Source organism: Trichomycterus rosablanca, chromosome 13 (genome assembly GCF_030014385.1).
Source record: "Trichomycterus rosablanca isolate fTriRos1 chromosome 13, fTriRos1.hap1, whole genome shotgun sequence".
NCBI classification, from domain to species: domain Eukaryota; kingdom Metazoa; phylum Chordata; class Actinopteri; order Siluriformes; family Trichomycteridae; genus Trichomycterus; species Trichomycterus rosablanca.
Window position 1 is genome coordinate 16037535 of NC_086000.1, and position 18976 is coordinate 16056510.

Here is an 18976-nt window from a genome sequence, read left to right on the forward strand (position 1 = left end):
TGTCTTTCATTTTCACATTCATCATCACCATCGTCTTTTTGAAAGTTGCTCAGGCATATTATTATACAGATGAAAGTATTACACTCCCAATCTTAGAGATAGATAGATAGATAGATAGATAGATAGATAGATAGATAGATAGATAGATAGATAGATAGATAGATAGATAGATAGATAGATAGATTCAACTTTATTGTCATTGCTCAGTACAGGTACAAGGCAACAAAATGCAGTTAGCATCTACCAGAAGTGCAAATAGTAGCATTGTGCAAGAAAAACAGAGAATATCAGTAAACATATATCTATGATTAATATGAATATGAATATAAATGAATATATAGTTATAACTATAGCTATTCACATATATGGAATTATATCTATGCACATAGTGCTATATACGTAATAGCAATTATAACAATAAGCATATGAATAATAAAGGGTATGTATTATAATAATAACAGTACTATTAATAAAAGATTAGTTAGGTATATATTATAATAATAACAATAATAATAGTAAGGATTAGTTGGGTATATAGTATTATAATAATAACAGTATAAATAATATATAATATAAAGACACTCATGGTTTTCTATCCCAGTGTATAACAAAAAAGCTGCCTCTTCCACTAAAAGGATAAAATTCATATCTGTGACAAACCCACTCTAGACTAACCAGTCTCATAGTGACTCACTAAGTTCTTATGACTAAAAGGAGTCTAGAGCCTTTTTTACACATGCATGTTTACCTGGGAAAACACATGCATGTTTGCCAAAGAAGAATGCAAGGGCAAATGATTTAAAACATCAACAAACTAAAGTGGTGACACAAACTTACCAAGAGTTTTTTTTTTTTTATTGTAAGCTACATTAACCTTGTATTTCCAATGCAGAACTAAACACAGGTCATCAGATATGTACTGCATACAGAGAGCCATGCTAGAGACCCCCTTCCCCATCCTACTAAATCACTCAGGTGCTCGGACCAATCCCAGAAATTGCATTTCACAGTAGGAAGAGATCTCCTATGATACTTCTATGCTCAATTGTGTTTTGTGTGGAAGCCCAGCCAGGTTAGTGGCTTTGCTAAGATTTGGACTTGTGAATTATTAGACTTATTACACCACTGCGCCACCTGAGCGCCCATGGCGTGATTTTGTTAATAAAGTGGAAAATAAACAGAAATAATTCGAAAACTTAAATCAAACACCTAGTTTAGAAGCATTAGGATGGCACAGCAGATAGTAAAATGTCCTGATCTTATACAATTTACCATACATCTCAACCATTCGCCTAAGGTACTGGATTAGTGTCAGATTAGGTTTGACATTATTTGCTAAATAATCTTTAACAGTCAACTACAGTCAAATCAGTATCGTCAAATACATTGACAGTGGAAATGGAAAATAATGGGATCAGAAAATTTCTAGCTGTGGGCCGAATGTAAATTAATAAAAAAAATAGTAACATTAAAATAAATACATAAATTTAAGTACTAGTTGAAGGGTGCACTGGTCAATATTTTTGTTCATGTGCATTACAGATTGCAAGAGGAAGGCACCGGAGGCTTTGGACCCTACTCCCCAGAATGCATCTGAACGTCTGACCCAACCTAACAAAAAGGATGGGACTTTGAAGCACAGTACAGACAGAGGAGTCACAGCAAGTATAACAAAGATGACTGACAGGAGGGAGGGGGTGGAGCTATCTGCCGTCGTCCCACGTGAGAGAGCAGGAGGTGGAGCTTCAGACAAAGACCACTCCTCTGATGAGCTCAACAGCAAGTTCCGCTCTCAACGCCTTCTTTCATCTTCATCCTCGTCTTCCTCTTCTTCCTCAACATACGAAACCCCTGGCCCTTGTGGCTTTGACACTCCCACCCCCAAAAGTTCTCCTCCTGTGGGCGTTTCTCCATCTATGAGCCCTCAGTTAGACCCCACTCCTATAGTTTTACTGTCTGGCACCAGTATGACCCTGCCTAAGGTGCGCACCCCTTTGATACCCCGCGACAGCATTCAGCTTCTCAAAAAGCACCACAGTCAGCCACAGCCGGGTCTGGAGCGGCTCCACTATGTTAACGTCACTATAGACATTGGATCCTCCACGTCCACGTACTGTCGCAGTCTGGTCCAGGGTTCTGCATCCACACTGGGGGTTGAGGAGACAGACATTGATGAGGGACATCCTGAAAGCATGGAGGGGGTGGTTGAAGGATCCATGGTTGAAGCGGCACCCCACGATGGAGTCTCATTTGTGGGGTTGGCAGAAGAGCTGGAGATGTTGGACCCTCAGTCTCTGAAACCTCCTACTCCACCTCTGCACCGCTTTCCTTCCTGGGTAAGATTAAGAGTGATTAAGACCTTTCATTGCTAATAATGTAGGGTAGTGGTAGCTTGGTGGTTAAGGGGCTGGACTAGTAATCATAAGGTTGCTGGTTTAAGCCCCACCAAGGCCCCCACCTCAATTGCTTAAATTGTAGTCACTTGCTAAATGCTACAAATGTAAATGTAATGATAATCATAAAGTGCACACTGTAATATAGCCTGAAAGTTGCTCTCTTTGTGTGTGTGTGTGTGTGTGTGTGTGTGTGTATTTTGTAGGAGAGTCGTATCTATGCAGTGGCAAAATCTGGAATGAGAGTTTCAGAAGCCAGTCCTGGAGCCAGGAGTATGGGAAGAAGTAGGTACCACATTTAGCAACAAATGCCTTACAACCAGCACAAATTCCATCACTCAGTCACAAACAATTACCAGCAAGGTCTGTCCATCACCAGCCAATCACTACACCTTACTCACAGGATGCTCTTTAAACAGACTGTAAACATATGTATCAGGTCAGTGCCAAAATGTCTCTTGATCCGTCAGTGAGGCCAGGTCTTGTTTGATGTCACTTCCTGAGTGAAAACACCTGTGCAGGTGAAGCCAGCATTTATTAAAGTGTTTAAGAGATGAGTATCAGAAGAGAGGTAGAGAATGGAAAAGCTTTTTTCTCATTAAGCCTGATGAAAGGATGAAAGCAGAGTGTATAATTAGCATTTTTACAACTCCTGCAGTGTTCCAAAATACAATTCAGGAATAAGCAGTAAAGCAGGCCCAAACTATGATGCCATCATCACCATGATGGTGGTCCACTAATTTGCCTGTTCATCAGTTCTGTCACCTCTTTGCTTTGGGTTGTGTTTATTTCATTATTTCTGTCAATTTGGTCATCTTTAATGATGTAGTTTCCTTTTGTTTGTGGCTCTTTAGCCTCAGTATTGTTTTGTCTTGGTTATGCATCCTGCATATTGGGTTCATCCTCCACAGTCTTGCAGTTACAGATCTACCTGTCGCTTCAGTGGCAAGGCGGGGCATGACTGTTACAGTCACATTTAGGTCACCTCTTTTAATGACTGGACTTCAGTTGAGTTGAGTATCAACACTCTTTTCCACTCAATTTTAGTTGCACATACATGCTAACGTCATGATTGGCTGGCACTGAATGGTTGAAAGGGAAGACCGAAATGCTGATCCTCCCACCCAAAGCATGGCCATTCATTTTCTAGTCAAAAACAGCTCAAGCATTTGTGAGGCTATTGTTTGTGAGGCGATTGTTTGTGAGGCGTTCCTGCCATTAAATGACACACGTGTTTAACATGGCGTAAAAATCCCGAATAAATAAATAAACTATTGTTTGTGAGGCTATTTCAGTCTTAACAAGTTGTTATTTATTTATTTATTTATAGGATGTTAACGTAATGTTTTACACGCTTTGGTTACATTCATGACAGGAGAGGTAGTTATTGGTTACACAAGATTCATCAGTTCAAGTCTTTAATGTCAAACACAGTCAAGGACAATTTTGTATCTTCAGTTCACCTTACTTGCATGTCTTTGGACTCTGGGAGGAAACCGGAGCTCCCCGAGGAAACCCATTCATGGAGAGAACATGCAAACTTCACACAGAAAGGACCACCTGGGATCAAAGCCAGAACCTTTTTGCTGTGAGGCGACAGTGCTACCCCCCGAGCCACTGTGTTGTGTTGTTGTTAAGTTCTAGAAATGACATGCAAGGCACAACTCTTTATCATCATTAAATATATTTTACAAACTAATTCAAAAGCTATATGTGTAGACATCGCTGTGCTCTTATAGTTTTAACATTGTGTTTTTTTACAGTTTCAACCCTCCCTCAGTACCCTGCGGCAGGTCCCTTTAGCCATCTCATTTACAAGAACATCAGCGTTCCTGTTTACTCCACACTGAAGGGGGTGAGGTTAACAGCGGTGCATTATTAATCATCCTCATCTATTACATCTTGTTTGCTCATTGCATCTTTACCTGTTCTTCCAGAAAGCCACTCAGATCAGCAGTGTTCCTCTACCTGATGATGACTCTGGCTCAGAGGATGACAACAGCTCACTCGCCAGTTTGCGCACCTCAAGTGTGGGGCCGGAGAAGAAGAGCAGTACACCGGGGAGTCCTCGCGCTGTGAAAAGAGGTCAGGGAACATCAATGAAATCAGTTTCTACCTATTTAATAACTTTTGTTACCTTCCTGGAAGGATAATCAAATAGAAAAAATAAAATATATGTACATATTACAGATTCACCATATTGACAAAAGTATGTGGACATTAGACCATAGCTTGGTCTAGCTCCAATTCCAAAACCTTGGACATTAATATTGAGCTGCCCTTTTCTTTGCTGATATAATTTTATCCACTCTGCTGGGAAGACCTTTCAGAATATTTTGATGTGTCTGGAAGAATTTGTGCCCATTCAGGCTTTGTGATTTGTGATGTCGGGCACTGATATTTGGCTTACAATCCATGATGTAGTTCATCTCAAAAGCAAACAGAGGGGTTTTTCGATATAGCATACTCAACAAACTATGTCAAATTAAGGGCTTTTCTCAAACTGTTCTCACAAAGTTAGAAGCATTTAATTTATGGATTTTATACATGTTAGCAATAGGTGTGGCTGAAACACCTGAGCTCAGTATTTAGGAGGGGTGTCCACATACATTTGACTATGTAGTGTACAGTAGTTTATAAGCGTTTTAAATGTATTTCACAATAAATCACTTGATCTCCAGGTGTGTCCATGTCCTCGATCAGTTCGGAGAGTGATTACGCAATCCCTCCAGATGCCTACTCACTGGACAGTGACTACTCTGAGCCTGAGCAGAAAGTTCAACGTACTTCATCCTATTCCTGCGAGAGTGTTGGACCTGTACGTCTCTTACAGATAACAAATTCATACTCTTATCCTGTAAAAAAGTCTTTATATGTTATAATTAGATAATATTTTAGTGAAGATGCCTGGCATATAATGGTTTGATGCATGTGTTTCTGTAGGAGACTCTGGAAAAGTCTGGCTACCTGCTGAAGATGGGAAGCCAGGTCAAGGCATGGAAGAGGCGCTGGTTCATTCTGCGCAATGGAGAGATTCTGTATTATAAATCACCTGTAAGTACAAGGCTTGCAATAGCACAAACGTGCCAGCTTCACATGGTCTAAGCTCTATATGCAGTCAAGTTTGAGAACTAAATGGAAATTGCTTTGCAGCATGTCACTCTAAAATTCTAACATAACATACACAGTTAGGTTTACACAGTGAATAAAGTTCTCATATGATCAGCCTAGTGGTTAAGGTACTGGACTAGTAATCAAAAATGTTGCTTGTTCAAGCCCCACCACTGCCAGGTTGTCACTGTTGGGCCCTTGAGCAAGGCCCTTAACCCTCAATTGCTTAGACAGTATACTGTCACAGTACTGTAAGTTGCAATCAAATATTCATGGTTTTGTATGGTTTACCAGTAATGCAGTCACACTACTTTAATATGTGACATCACACATTTTCTCTTTGAGATGAACTTAGGCTTAATCGTTCCGCATAGGATTGATGTAAAGCTTTCTTTTTTCATAACAGAGTTTTAGGTTGCTTTTTTTGATGGAGCGGAGGACTGCATTTTCCAAAGTACTTCCTGAGCCCATGTAGTTACATTTATCAAACCACTTTGCACTACATGGACAGAGATCTAAAAGAGAATTGTCAAACAGCAAAGTGGTGAGCCATGACCCATCTTTTTTGCCATGCTAAGTTATGTAAGAAGAAAGCATAGTCTCGGTCAGGATTCCCTCACCTGTTTCCAATTCAGCTGCTCATTGTGGATTGTCTCAAAAAGGTGTAACTTGAATATTCTATAAACTACTCTCTTATTTTGCCTCTCCCAAATTAATTTTGCTTCCAAGGTTAGAAGGAAAACTAAACCACCATCGAAAGAGATTTGTCCAGATGGTTAAATGTAATCCAAGAACCAACAAAAATAAGTCTGCTATGAATTAGAAGCTGCTGGAACATGTGACATTTTCCACAGTAAATCAAGCTTTGAAAACAAAGGAGCCTCTGCTCTAAGCATCACATGGACGAAGAAAAGGCAGGAGCAGTGGTGTTGTTCCAGCCTCTAAATTCATAACAATGTAAAGCCTGATTGATTGTGGCTAATGTCATCAATGTTTCAGCAGCTTCCAAGTCATGAGATCTGAAGCTAAACTCTAGTCCACAGATGCTTGTGGAAGAAACACTAGCATATCTCAGACAGCAGTAGTTCAAAAAGCTGTGGCTGCCTTTACATGTTTTGTTAGTCATTACTCTCTCATATGCTAGTCATTATTCTCTCAGACTGGTAGCTTGAAAGACTCACCTAGCACATGAAAATGATCTCCTGAAAATCATTGTAAAGTCTGTAATTTAGTGATCGTGTCATGTAGTTCTGATGTGTGGAGTCTGTTTAATCTAATTTTAAACTCTCCAATCCTTAAAATGAATTCAAAAGTCAAAATTAAACATTCAATATTTACAACACAACATCTTCTAGTGGGGGGCACATTAAATACTGTGTTGAAATTCAACATTCATACCATTATGCTTCATAAAGTTCTGATAAAATAAAAGTTTAACTTAATCAGTAATTATGGAAGAAAAAAAATCTATAGTAGTTATAAAATAGTTAAAAAATAGTGACCAAGCTAAGTGTATCTAACAAATTATGACTGTATTAATATCTTTTGAAAATCTAATTGTTTCTAGAGAGATTTTGGTCATGAAAGTCAGTTGGAGCTCTGATTTATGAGCGATTTAAATGATTGTGGTGTTCACTTCTGGGTCAATTTTGTAATATGAGAGACTAATAATGATAATCAAAGACAAAACTCATCTGTATTTTTTGTGTGGGCTCCACTTCAATCTCCAAAATTTAATTTGACAGTATAATTGTGTTGGAAACCAGACATAAACTAGGGGAAAAAATCTGGTAATTACTGTTTTTGACAGTTTATGTAAAAGGATTGTGAGTATTATTGCAGACGTGATAATTGCTCTGTCTTGCTCACTGCTACTGCAGAGTGATGTGATCCGGAAGCCTCAAGGCCAGATCGAACTCAACTCTTCATGTCGGATTGCCCGAGGAGAGGGAGCACAGACGTTTCAGGTGAGACACACTTTGTTTTGTCTCCAAAATGCACTAAGCAGATTTGGAAACTCTGGGCTTTTCATCACAGCTTGCTGTAGGTAGAATGTCTGCTTGATGCCTTAAGCTCTCTTTGAACAATACTTTTTTTCAGTGAAATGAATGTTTCGCTCTTTACATTGTTGGATTATAGATGATTCAGTGCTGCAGTTATGTTTAATTATCTACAGTCATTATGATTTAATGATTTATTTATTCTGTCTTGGTAAGTTCCAATTAGTATTACTGCTTAAAGTAAAAAAAATAATTTCTGTGTATGGCAGTTGATCACAGAGAAGAAGACTTTCTACCTGACTGCAGACTCCCCCAACATCCTGGAAGAATGGATTAGAGTTCTCCAGAATATACTGAAAGTTCAGGCCAGTGGACCAATCTCCACAGAGACACAAGCCAAGCCGACAGTACGTGGCTGGCTAACTAAGGTGAGATGCAGAAAGTGTTCATAAAAATAAAAAAGAAAGAGTGGAGTGGGAGGGATGGGAAGAACCAACATTGAATGTTTTGTAAAACATGGTTTGCTAGCCAACAGGAGTCATCAAAGTGCATCGGTAAATTAATTATATTTAAATAAGGATGAAAATGTAGTGAGAAAAGATCCACTATCAGTAATTAAACAACCACAATCCAGAATGCAGGATAAAGCAGAGGAGGAACTTCCCTTGACAGCAAATGCCACATTTATTTATTTATTTATTTATTAGGATTTTAACGTCATGTTTTACACACTTGGGTTACATTCATGACAGAACAGGTAATTACTGGTTACACAAGATTCATCAGTTCACAAGTTAAACACAGTCATGGACAATTTTGTATCTCCAAGTCACCTCACTTGCACATCTTTGGACTGTGGAAGGAAATCGGTGCTCCTGGAGGAAACCTGAACAGACACGGGGAGAACATGCAAACTCCACACAGAAAGGACCCCGACCGTTCTACGTGCCGCCTCAAATGCCACATTAATCAGTATTTCTTACCTGAGAAATATAATGTTCTATTTATGTCCTGATGGGAGTGGTCTTTTCCTGAATGTAAACACACTCTTCCACAGATCTTAAGGGGTCTCTGAATGGTTAGATTAGTAAGAAAATGATATATTATCAACCTTTTGTTATGAAATTTGTCTTTTGTCTTCTGATCTACAGCCTGCGGAACGTCCAGGAGATTTTGCACTTACAATCATCAATATACACTGCCTGGCCAAAAAAAAGGTCACACACTCTAATATTTCGTTGGACCGCCTTTAGCTTTGATTACGGCACGCATTCGCTGTGGCATCGTTTCCACAAGCTTCTGCAATGCCACAACATTTTTTTCGGTCCAGAGTTGCATTAATTTTTCCCCAAGATCTTGTATTGATGATGGGAGATTTGGACCACTGCGCAAAGTCTTCTCCAGCACATCCCAAAGATTCTCAATGGGGTTCAGGTCTGAACTCTGTGGTGGCCAATCCATGTGTGAAAATGTTGTCTCGTGCTCCCTGAACCACTCTTTCACAATTTGAGCCCGATGAATCCTGGCATTGTCATCTTGGAATATGCCCGTGCCATCAGAGAAGAAAAAATCAATTGATGGAATAACCTGGTCGTTCAGTATATTCAGGTAGTCAGCTGACCTCATTCTTTGGGCACATAACGTTGCTGAACCTAGACCTGACCAACTGCAGCATCCCCAGATCATAGCACTGCCCCCACAGGCTTGTACGGTAGGCACTAGGCATGATGGGTGCATCACTTCAGCTGCCTCTCTTCTTACCCTGATGCGCCCATCACTCTGGGTAAATCTGGACTCATCAGACCACATGACCTTCCATTGCTCCAGAGTCCAATCTTTATGCTCCCTAGCAAATTTAAGACGTTTTTGCCGGTTAGCCTCACTGACAAGTGGTTTTCTTAAGGCTACACAGCTGTTTAGTCCCAATCCCTTGAGTTCCCTTCACATTGTGCGTGTGGAAATGCTCTTACTTACTATTAAACATATCCCTGAGTTCTACTGTAGTTTTTCTACCATTTGATTTCACCAAACGTTTAAGTGATCTCCGATAATGATCATTCAAGATTTTTTTCCGACCACATTCCTTCCTTGAAGATGATGTTTCCCCACTGTCCTTCCACTTTTTAATAATGCGTTGGACAGTTCTTAACCTGATTTTAGTAGTTTCAGCAATCTCCTTAGATGTTTTCTCTGCTTGATGCATGCCAATAATTTGACCCTTCTGAAACAGATTAACATCTTTTCCACGACCACAGGATGTGTTTTTCGACATGGTTGTTTAACAAATGAGAAGCTACTCACTGCATCAGTTAGGGTTAAATAACTTGTTGCCAGCTGAAACATAATCACCCATGCAGTAATTATCCATTGGAAGGCTCTTACCTATTTGCTTAGTTAAATCCAGGTGGTGACCTTTTTTTTGGCCAGGCAGTGTACTAACAGAGTATACTCTATTGGTCCAATCCTGCATCTCTCTTTTATTAAATTTACTTTCCTGCTGTAGTTCCACAGCCATCTGTAAACCTGTTACTCTCAAATCTGTCATTGAGAGCTCACGCTGCAGGAGTCAGTCAATGCGAAAAATGTTTCATATATTTAAATTGAGATAATTTCTCACAGCACATGTATTTACCAGTCTACTATATATGGTAGTTGTATAGCAGGTATTAGCTGTATATGGTATACCTTAGTAGGCAGATTGAAACTGTAGTTTAAAATAGTCTGTTGTCACCAGCTATTAGATCAAAAGCCTTGAGTTTCCGGAAAGGTCTGCAGAGCCAGAGCTTAATAACAGGGCACTCATGTCAGCCAGTATCAAACACTTGCAAGCTTTATCTTCACCTGAGAACAGCTGTTTGAAAGCATCTACTTATCTTGTAGAACAACATCCTAGTGTGCACGGCTGTTATTAAACAGGATTTGTTTGTGTGCCAGAGGCTGTCTGTCTCTGGTGTAGGAGGTGGTTGATTTAGGCCACTGTGTGTGTGTGTTTAAAGGGCTGAATGGATCATGTAAAGGGTAAAGACATTGAACTAACACAGGCTGAGACAGAACTGATGTCAGCATGCCTGGAATTTTGCTAAGATGGAGCACTCGTTCAAAAGCATTCCCTGCTCTTTTGTGCTGTGTGTGTGTCTGTGTGTGCACATGACCTTGTGTATTGTGAATGATGTATCTTCAGGCCGTAATGTATGGCATCCGGCTGTCAAGTGCTTTGAAGTGTTGTCGGAGCCCCCGGCTGCACAATTCACTGCTTTGTTGCACTGATTTGATCATAATTTATTTCCAAATATATTTACAGCTGGCTGAGCTAAACCACTTGTGCATTCTTTATTTTCCTCTAATTGTGTTCTTTTCTTTGTCTCTAAACAATAGGTCAAACATGGTCATTCAAAGCTTGTATGGTGCGCCCTAATAGGAAAAGTTTTCTACTACTATCGTAACCAGGATGACAAGGTAAGAATAACAATAAATACAATAAATAAATGTAAATTTTAGGTCGCTCAGGTGGCGCAGCGGTAAAAACACACGCTGGAACCAGAGCTGGGATCTCGAATACATCGTATTGAATCTCAGCTTTGCCTGCTGGCTAGGCTGAGCGGCCACATGAACAACGATTGGTCTGTTGTTCAGATATAAGTGGGACTAAGCCGGATGGGGACTCTCTCTCTCATGACATGTGGATTACGACCTCTGCTGGCTGATTGATGGTGCCTGCACAGAGATGAGAAAAAAGCTCTCAGGGTGTGTCTGTCCGTACACAGTGCTAATACACATTGCACTCGTCAAAGTGTAGGTGATAAGATGCATACGGCATGCTGCCCACGTGTTGAGGGGGCATGGGTTAGCGTCGTTCTCCTCAATCGGAGCGGGGATCGGCATTGGTGGAGAGGAAGCATGATGCAATCGGGCAATTGGACGAGCTAAAAGGGGAGAAAGTGCATAAATAGAATATATATTTTTTTAAAATTTAACATTTTTTTACTGATGTCTATGCTGGTTCCAGAAGTGGGTCTTGGAGCACCTTGGGGTACCTTGACATCCATCCAAGAGTCCAAATAATAATAAAAAAAAGTCTAAATAATAATACTAATAATAATGTTGTTGTTATTAGTATTGTTTTTATTATTTGTATTGTTATTATATAGTAAACGTTTGAAAATGTCATATATTTCCATTTTTGGTAGTTTATATGTAATAATAACATTGCATCCTGGTTAAGGTCACATTTGGTCCCCACCTGTAAATCAATCTAGACAGGGCCACATTCCATTAAAGGGCAACTCACTCATTCACTTACTCGAAGCAATTTCTCACAGACAGTGACCAAAGACTAAACAGAACCCAGGTTTCTGGGACGCATATTGCTGTGCAGCACACAATTATACAAGCAGCACAATCCTATTTATACTTATTATAATAATACATCTACAGTTATTTTTACCCTAAAAAGTTTACTGGAAGGAATTACTAGTCCTTGCTAATTATTATGCATATGACCTTTCCAGTGGTGCAGTGGGTAGTACTGTTGCTTCACAGTAAGAAAGGGCCTGATACGATTCCCCAGCTGTTCAGCCAGGGTCCTTTCTGTGTGTCCAAGTCCAAATACAGTAGACCCTTGACTTCCAAATGTAATTGGTTCCGAATGGCTGTTCTTAAGTAAAAATGTTTAATAGCTCTTATTTACATAAGAAATAATGTAAATAGAATTAATTTGTGCCAGACCTCCCACACCACCCCCTTACCTAACCTTTCTAATGTCTTAAAAGGTCTTTTTTTGTTATAAATACAATTATATTTTCCCTTAATCTTAAATTATAGAATAGACATTCCTATAATAAACAGTAATAAACAACAATACACAGTAGTACTGTACTGTACATAAAACACACATCACATTTCAGTATAGTACGTGTGCTTTACTATACACCATAATAAATCTCCTTTTTTTATAAAATGTATCTAGCAGAAACAACAATAACTCTCATATTTCTCTATTATTTCTTTCTTTATTTCAATAGTGTTGTATTTTGTAGGTGTAATTGCATAAAAGAAAGAATGCTTTACGATTTCCTTCTTCTCTCTCACTCACTGTCCCCTCTGTCTGATACACAGTGACAGCTACTGACGGGAGTAATTATACAACAACAAAGAGTAATAGATTGTTTTATTTTCTCACCACTACACTTTCTCTGCACCTTCTTTGAGGCCATTTTAATATAGAATTTTACAAAATATAAAAAAATACCAAAAAAACACCGTCCGCTCTTCGCTCACTGTGTGTGTATATATATATACAGTGTATCACAAAAGTGAGTACACCCCTCACATTTCTGCAAATATTTTATTATATCTTTTCATGGGACGACACTATAGACATGAAACATGGATATAACTTAGAGTAGTCAGTGTACAACTTGTATAGCAGTGTAGATTTACTGTCTTCTGAAAATAACTCAACACACAGCCATTAATGTCTAAATGGCTGGCAACATAAGTGAGTACACCCCACAGTGAACATGTCCAAATTGTGCCCAAAGTGTCAATATTTTGTGTGACCATCATTATTATCACTGCCTTAACCCTCCTGGGCATGGAATTCACCAGAGCTGCACAGGTTGCTACTGGAATCCTCTTCCACTCCTCCATGATGACATCACAGAGCTGGTGGATGTTAGACACCTTGAACTCCTCCACCTTCCACTTGAGGATGCGCCACAGGTGCTCAATTGGGTTTAGTCCATCACCTTTACCTTCAGCTTCCTCAGCAAGGCAGTTGTCATCTTGGAGGTTGTGTTTGGGGTCGTTATCCTGTTGGAAAACTGCCATGAGGCCCAGTTTTCGAAGGGAGGGGATCATGCTCTGTTTCAGAATGTCACAGTACATGTTGGAATTCATGTTTCCCTCAATAAACTGCAGCTCCCCAGTGCCAGCAACACTCATGCAGCCCAAGACCATGATGCTACCACCACCATGCTTGACTGTAGGCAAGATACAGTTGTCTTGGTACTTCTCACCAGGGCGCCGCCACACATGCTGGACATCATCTGAGCCAAACAAGTTTATCTTGATCTCGTCAGACCACAGGGCATTCCAGTAATCCATGTTCTTGGACTGCTTGTCTTCAGCAAACTGTTTGCTGGCTTTCTTGTGCATCAGCTTCCTTCTGGGATGACGACCATGCAGACCGAGTTGATGCAGTGTGTGGCGTATGGTCTGAGCACTGACAGGCTGACCTCCCACGTCTTCAACCTCTGCAGCAATGCTGGCAGCACTCATATGTCTATTTTTTAAAGCCAACCTCTGGATATGATGCCGAACACGTGGACTCAACTTCTTTGGTCGACCCTGGCGAAGCCTGTTCCGAGTGGAACCTGTCCTGGAGAACCGCTGTATGACCTTGGCCACCATGCTGTAGCTCAGTTTCAGGGTGTTAGCAATCTTCTTATAGCCCAGGCCATCTTTGTGGAGAGCAACAATTCTATTTCTCACATCCTCAGAGAGTTCTTTGCCATGAGGTGCCATGTTGAATATCCAGTGGCCAGTATGAGAGAATTGTACCCAAAACACCAAATTTAACAGCCCTGCTCCCCATTTACACCTGGGACCTTGACACATGACACCAGGGAGGGACAACGACACATTTGGGCACAATTTGGACATGTTCACTGTGGGGTGTACTCACTTATGTTGCCAGCTATTTAGACATTAATGGCTGTGTGTTGAGTTATTTTCAGAAGACAGTAAATCTACACTGCTATACAGGCTGTACACTGACTACTCTAAGTTATATCCAAGTTTCATGTCTATAGTGTTGTCCCATGAAAAGATATAATGAAATATTTGCAGAAATGTGAGGGGTGTACTCACTTTTGTGATACACTGTATATATATATATATATATATATATATATATATATATATATATATATATATATATATATATATATTTAGAGAGAGAGAGAGAGAGAGAGAGAGAGAGAGAGACGGTCAGAGTCAACTTGTTCGTGATGTCATGTGTTGCGTGAATTTCGGTTCGTAACCCAAAATGTTTGTATGGTAAACCATTCGTAACTCAAGGGTCTGCTGTACATTTAACCAGGCCATTTGAAGCTACTAAAATTGTCCTGAGTGTTTGTCTGTGTGTGTGTGTGCCCTGTGATGGATTGGTTACCTGTCTGGGGTGTTTCCTGCCTTTCGCCCAATGAATCAGACCCACTGTGACCGTTACCTGAATAAAACCGGACAGTAAATGCCTGAATAAATGACCATTTCAGGAATCTTTTTTTTTTTTCAGGGCAGATTGTATTGTTCTGTAGTATTTACTTTACTGGAAACTACTGGGGATTTTCTGTGATGACCAAACTCCTTACCAGCATTTAACTGAAAACCAATTACTTGTGCATATTTTATGTAAAAGCCAGTGTGACATCAGAGGGAAAATGGGCACTTTTGTTCCACTCACCAGCCAAGAACATACTATTTTTACCAAATTCCAACCCTACCATTTGCATGTCACCACAAAAGATATGATTGATTATTCCAGAGAACATTTTTCCAACTGTGTAGTGCTCAGTGTAGCACCTGATTCTTGTTTTTGGCTGTCAGGAGTAAAAGTCTATGTGGTCTTTTTGTTGTTGCCATTAAATACTTTTTGACCCCACTGTACATTCAGTCAGCCACTGATTGTGCAGGTTATCCTACTTAGAAAGAGGTCTGTAATTTTCATCATAGGTACACTTCAACTATGAGAGACAAAATGAGAAAAAAAAATCAAGGAAATCACATTGTAGGATTTTTAAAGAATTTATTTGTAAATTATGGTGGAAAATAAGTATTTGGTCAATAACAAACAAGCAAGATTTCTGGCTCTCACAGACCTGTAACTTATTCTTTAAGAAGCTCTTCTGTCTTCCACTCGTTACCTGTATTAATGGCACCTGTTTGATTTCGTTATCTGTATGAAAGACACCTGTCCACAGCCTCAAACAGTCAGACTCCAAACTCAACCATGGCCAAGACCAAAGAGCTGTCGAAGGCCACCAGGAAGAAAATTGTAGACCTGCATCAGGCTGGGAAGAGTGAATCTACAATAGGCAAGCAGGTTGGTGTGAATAAATCAACTGTGGGAGCAATTGTAAGAAAATGGAAGACATACAAGACCATTGATAATCTCCCTTGGGGTCAAGATCTCATCCCGTGGGGTCAAAATGATCATGAAAACGGTGAGCAAAAATCCCAGAACTACACGGAGGGACCTGATGAATGACCTGCAGAGAGCTGGGACCAAAGTACCAAAGGCTACCATCAGTATACACACTACGCCGAGAGGGACTCAAATCCTGCAGTGCCAGGCGTGTCCCCCTGCTTAAGCCAGTACATGTTCAGGCCCGTTTGAAGTTTGCCAGAGAGCATATGGATGATCCAGAAGAGGATTGGGAGAATATCATGTGGTCAGATGAAACCAAAATGGAACTTTTTGGTAAAAACTCAACTCGTCGTGTTTGGAGGAAGAAGAAGAACCCAAGAACACCATACCTACTGTGAAGCATGGGGGTGGAAACATTATGCTTTGGGGCTGTTTTTCTCCAAAGGGGACAGGACGACTGATCCGTGTTAAGGGAAGAATGAATGGGGCCATGTATCGTGAGATTTTAAGCCAAAACCTCCTTCCATCAGTGAGAGCATTGAAGATGGAAAGTGGCTGGGTCTTCCAGCATGACAATGATCCCAAACACACCGCTCAGGCAACGAAGGAGTGGCTCCGTAAAAAGCATTTCAAGGTCCTGGAGTGGCCTAGCCAGTCTCCAAACCTCAACCCCATAGAAAATTTGTGGAGTCCAGCGACAGCCCCAAAACATCACTGCTCTAGAGGAGATCTGCATGGAGGAATGGGCCAAAATACCAGCTACAGTGTGTGCAAACCTGGTGAAGACTTACAGGAAACGTTTGACCTCTGTCATTGCCAACAAAGGTTATGTTACAAAGTATTGAGTTGAACTTTTGTTATTGACCAAATACTTATTTTCCACCATAATTTACAAATAAATTATTTAAAAATCCTACAATGTGATTTCCTGGAATTTTTTTTCTCATTTTGTCTCTCATAGTTGGTGTACCTATGATGAAAATTACAGACCTCTCTCATCTTTCTAAGTAGGAGAACCTGCACAATCAGTGGCTGACTAAATACTTTTTGGCCCCACTGTACATGCAATAATCCTCAAAATGTAAGCTATGGAAAATTGATTGTATTACTATTTTTAAAGTATTTAAAGTTGCGTGTGTGTGTGTGACAGTTCCCACTGGGTCAGCTTTATGTGCGGGAGGCGCGGGTCGAGGAGGTAGACAGGTCATGTGACTCCGACGAGGACTATGAAGCAGGTGGTCGGGGCTTCCTCTCTTCACACTGTACGCTAGTGGTCCATCCAAAAGAGCAAAGCCCCACCTACCTGCTCATCGGCACCAAGCAGGAAAAGGTAACTTACAGTGCACAATGAAATCTAAAGCTGAGGTTATCAAGGTTACTGTTGTCCTAGTTATGCACATCGAAAGCTGTCAATATACTTTAAGTGTAATGGAAGCTTTGGTCACCACCCAAATAACCCAGTCAGTAGTGGTTCTATGGAGGCACTTGCAATAGATAAATGGAGTGGAGGGGGTGACAAAATGTACAGAGCAACGAATAGGCTACAGTCAGTAATTGTATACCCAAGATTTAGCTTAGAAAATACTCAATGAATGTACAGTATGTAGGTGTAAGGGTTTACTTTAAGATTTATTTTATGCATGTGTTTTAACTGACTTTTGTGCTCACTTCAGGATACCTGGTTGTACCACCTGACTGTAGCTGCAGGTAGCTGCGCTAGCCTAAAGGTGGGCACTGAGTACGAGCAGCTGATTGGCAAGCTACTCGATGTGGACGGAGACCCAGGTGAAATACTCTGTACACTAAAAACACAGTCTCAAATGTCCAGTGTTGTGCTTTGTGACAAGCTGCATTTACTTCTTGTGTTGTTTTCAAGTGAAGCTGACAGTTTAAATGCTTTCCTCTGAACCTCAGACAGTCTTTCTGGTAAATGCTAAGGTTTAAAGTCTGATGTAATGCCACTTTAATTTGTAACTGAATCTCTACATGGTGTGTGTGTGTGTAGACTCCCCTCTGTGGAATCATGAGGTGCTGTGCTACAGTAAGGAGGGTTTGCGTTCCCCACTGACCACACTGCCCTCTGAGGCCCTTCAAACTGAGGCTCTCAAACTCTTCAAGGTTAGCACAGTTTTATTTTTATACTGTGCACTTGTTCTGTTCTTGCTCTTCTTATTTTTTCTTATAGTCATGATTTAGCACCATCTGATTTCCACCTTTTTGGACCGCTCAAAGAAGCTTTAAGGGGAAGAATATTTTCATGTGATGATGATGTGAAAGCAGTGGTGCATCAGTGGCTACATGCTCAACCCAAAAACATTTTTTGCTGATGGCATCATAAGGTGAAGTGACGTCATTTGGTTTTTTTTGTGTTTTTTTTCTTTTATTATCTATTTTTTCCCACTTTTTTCCCCCAATTTTTATCCCTATTCTAGTCAGGTCCAATTACCCTGATTGTGTCCTCTATACTGATTCGACCCTTTGCCGCCGACTGAGGACGCCACTCAACTGACTTGCGCCCCCTCCGGCACGCAATCAGTACAGACTTGCATTTTTCTCATGCACGAGCCGAGTTCATACACCGAGAGACACTGCGCACGGAGGGTCACACCCCCTCAATGTTATTCCTCAGCCCTGTGCAGGCGCCGTCAGTCAACCAGCAGGGGCCGCAGTTGTACCAGTTATGAGGACCTATGCTCTGACTCTGCCACTAAGCCCCTGAACAACAGCCAAACGTTGTTCATACTGCCGCCCAACCCAGTCAGAAAGGTAGAGCTGAGTTTCGATACGATGCATCTAGAAACCCAACTCTGGTGCGCTAGCGTACTTTACCGCTGCGCCACCTGAGCGGCTTTTTTTGAAATTCCTAATAAATAGAGTTTAAAAAAGGCTGGAAACTTTTTGAAGAACCCTCATATATAATTAGTCATTATCACCATTTACTTCTCTGGTCCCATTAAACAATGACCACACCTATTAGACAGAGTCACAAAAATGAATACAGTGAGGTTTATAAAGCTCTATGCAGAAATTAGAAAGTGGATCATAGAAGACAGAATGTTGAAGTAATTTTAAAGCAACGTCAAGTCTGATCTAGGTCAGGTAGAAAATTATTCCTACAAAATAGGATCCATCAATACTATTTATTGTACAAAGCGGATTCCAAAAAAGTTGGGACACTAAACAAATTGTGAATAAAAACTGAATGCAATGTTGAGGAGATGGCAAATGTCAATATTTTATTCGTAATAGAACATAGATGACAGATCAAAAGTTTAATCTGAGTAAATGTAACATTTTAAAGGAAAAATATGTTGATTCAAAAT

General features: G+C 40.3%; 1 protein-coding gene across 1 annotated transcript in view; it reads left to right on the top strand.

Annotated features, from left to right (window-relative positions):
* plekhh1 (pleckstrin homology domain containing, family H (with MyTH4 domain) member 1) overlaps nucleotides 1-18976 on the top strand; it is a 76856-nt gene that overhangs the window by 32359 nt on the left and 25521 nt on the right. The window contains 14 exon segments of the mRNA XM_063007453.1: nucleotides 1543-2336; nucleotides 2600-2681; nucleotides 2865-2908; nucleotides 3524-3542; nucleotides 4157-4248; nucleotides 4331-4478; nucleotides 5075-5211; nucleotides 5337-5447; nucleotides 7385-7471; nucleotides 7774-7932; nucleotides 10880-10960; nucleotides 16804-16983; nucleotides 17327-17438; nucleotides 17659-17771. Of these exon segments, the coding sequence (XP_062863523.1) occupies nucleotides 1543-2336; nucleotides 2600-2681; nucleotides 2865-2908; nucleotides 3524-3542; nucleotides 4157-4248; nucleotides 4331-4478; nucleotides 5075-5211; nucleotides 5337-5447; nucleotides 7385-7471; nucleotides 7774-7932; nucleotides 10880-10960; nucleotides 16804-16983; nucleotides 17327-17438; nucleotides 17659-17771 (2159 nt within the window).